At 39.0% G+C, this 1452-nt stretch overlaps 1 protein-coding gene across 1 annotated transcript in view; it reads right to left on the bottom strand.

Annotated features, from left to right (window-relative positions):
• Ras (small G-protein) overlaps nucleotides 1–1452 on the bottom strand; it is a 44678-nt gene that overhangs the window by 9202 nt on the left and 34024 nt on the right. The window contains 1 exon segment of the mRNA NM_001204543.1: nucleotides 513–561. Within this exon segment, the coding sequence (NP_001191472.1) occupies nucleotides 513–561 (49 nt within the window).

The raw sequence follows: 1452 nt of genomic DNA, 5'->3' as shown, positions 1-1452 counted from the left end.
TTTTTTTTTTTTTCCCCCCCCCCCCCCCCAAACCCCATCTCTCTCTTTCTCTCTCTCTCTCTCATTTTCTTATTCTCTCTATCTCTCATTTTCTTTCTCTTTCTCTCCCTCCCTCCCTCTCTCCCCCTCTCTCCCCCTCTCTCTCCCTCTCTCATTTTCTCTTTCTCTCATTTTTTCTTTCTTTCTTTCTCTCTCTATTTTTTATTTTTCTCTTTCTCTCTCCTTCCCTCTCTCTCACTCTCTCTCTCTCTCTCTCTCACACACACACACACACACACATGCATACACACACACATACACACACACACAAACAAACAGACAGACAGCTGTACTCACTGGTTCTGGATGAGCTGGATGGTGAGAGCACTCTTTCCTACACCTCCTACACCACCTTCCCTCTCTTTCTCTCTCTCTCTCTCTCTCTCTCTCACTCTCTCTCTCTCTCTCCTCTCTCTCTCTCTCACTCACACACACACATAAACACACACAAACAAACAAACAGCTGTACTCACTGGTTCTGGATGAGCTGGATGGTGAGAGCACTCTTTCCTACACCACCCGCTGGGGAGACATAAAAAAGAACACCTTTAGTCAAGTCTGAAATTTTACAGCGCTTGTAACACAAATAGGTCACATAAAAAATCCCCAACAAATTAGAGGTGTTACCTGAGTGTAACAACATGCAAAGTAAAAAAGAAAGAGAAATGTATAGTTTTAGTAAGAGTTTTACAGTATTTGTAGACAAATTAGATCAGGCAAGAAATTACATGTGTTGCTAAAGGGTAATATTAAAAAAAGAAAAAGAAAAAGAAGGAAAAAAAAAAAGAGAGATTAAAGTAACAGGCGTGTTGAGGGATATAAGGAGTAAACCACACAAGAGCTCCTGCAAACCACCCACGAACCATTTAGGCTATTTTTATCAAATTTTTGTTCATTGACTCAACATCTTTTATGTTCAAATAAAAACATATTTCCTTGTGTACTTTACTGGAAAAAAACATTGATTAAAGCCACAAAATATGTCAGTTTTCAGTTTTCAAAGACTCTCAAGCTTTTGAAAATACCAAACTTTGGTGACCATTTTTTCGCTAATTTTACCAGGCGACCCCACCTCCTTCAACCCCAAACATCTAAGCTTCTATTCAAGATAAATGGGTACTTTTTCATTGACACAAAGGCAAATGAATAAGTTTTCAGATCATACCAATAACTCCACATGCCAAAAAAATTGACGAGCGTCTGATTCCACAGCGTCGTGACACACATATATATATATATATATGACAATAGTGAACAGAAGACATAGCAAAAAAACTACGGATTGGCCAAATTTGATGAAGGAGAAAACACGCTGACAAACAATGGCCATTTAATGCCGGAAACAAGACAGACAGACAGACAGACAAAAGAAACAAAAATAAAGTAAAGAAATAAGGGCTACAAGTGGCGCCC

Source organism: Aplysia californica, unplaced genomic scaffold (genome assembly GCF_000002075.1).
Source record: "Aplysia californica isolate F4 #8 unplaced genomic scaffold, AplCal3.0 scaffold00392, whole genome shotgun sequence".
NCBI lineage: Eukaryota > Metazoa > Mollusca > Gastropoda > Aplysiida > Aplysiidae > Aplysia > Aplysia californica.
Note: the sequence above shows the minus strand (reverse complement) of the source record. Positions and strands in the feature narration are given on the sequence as shown.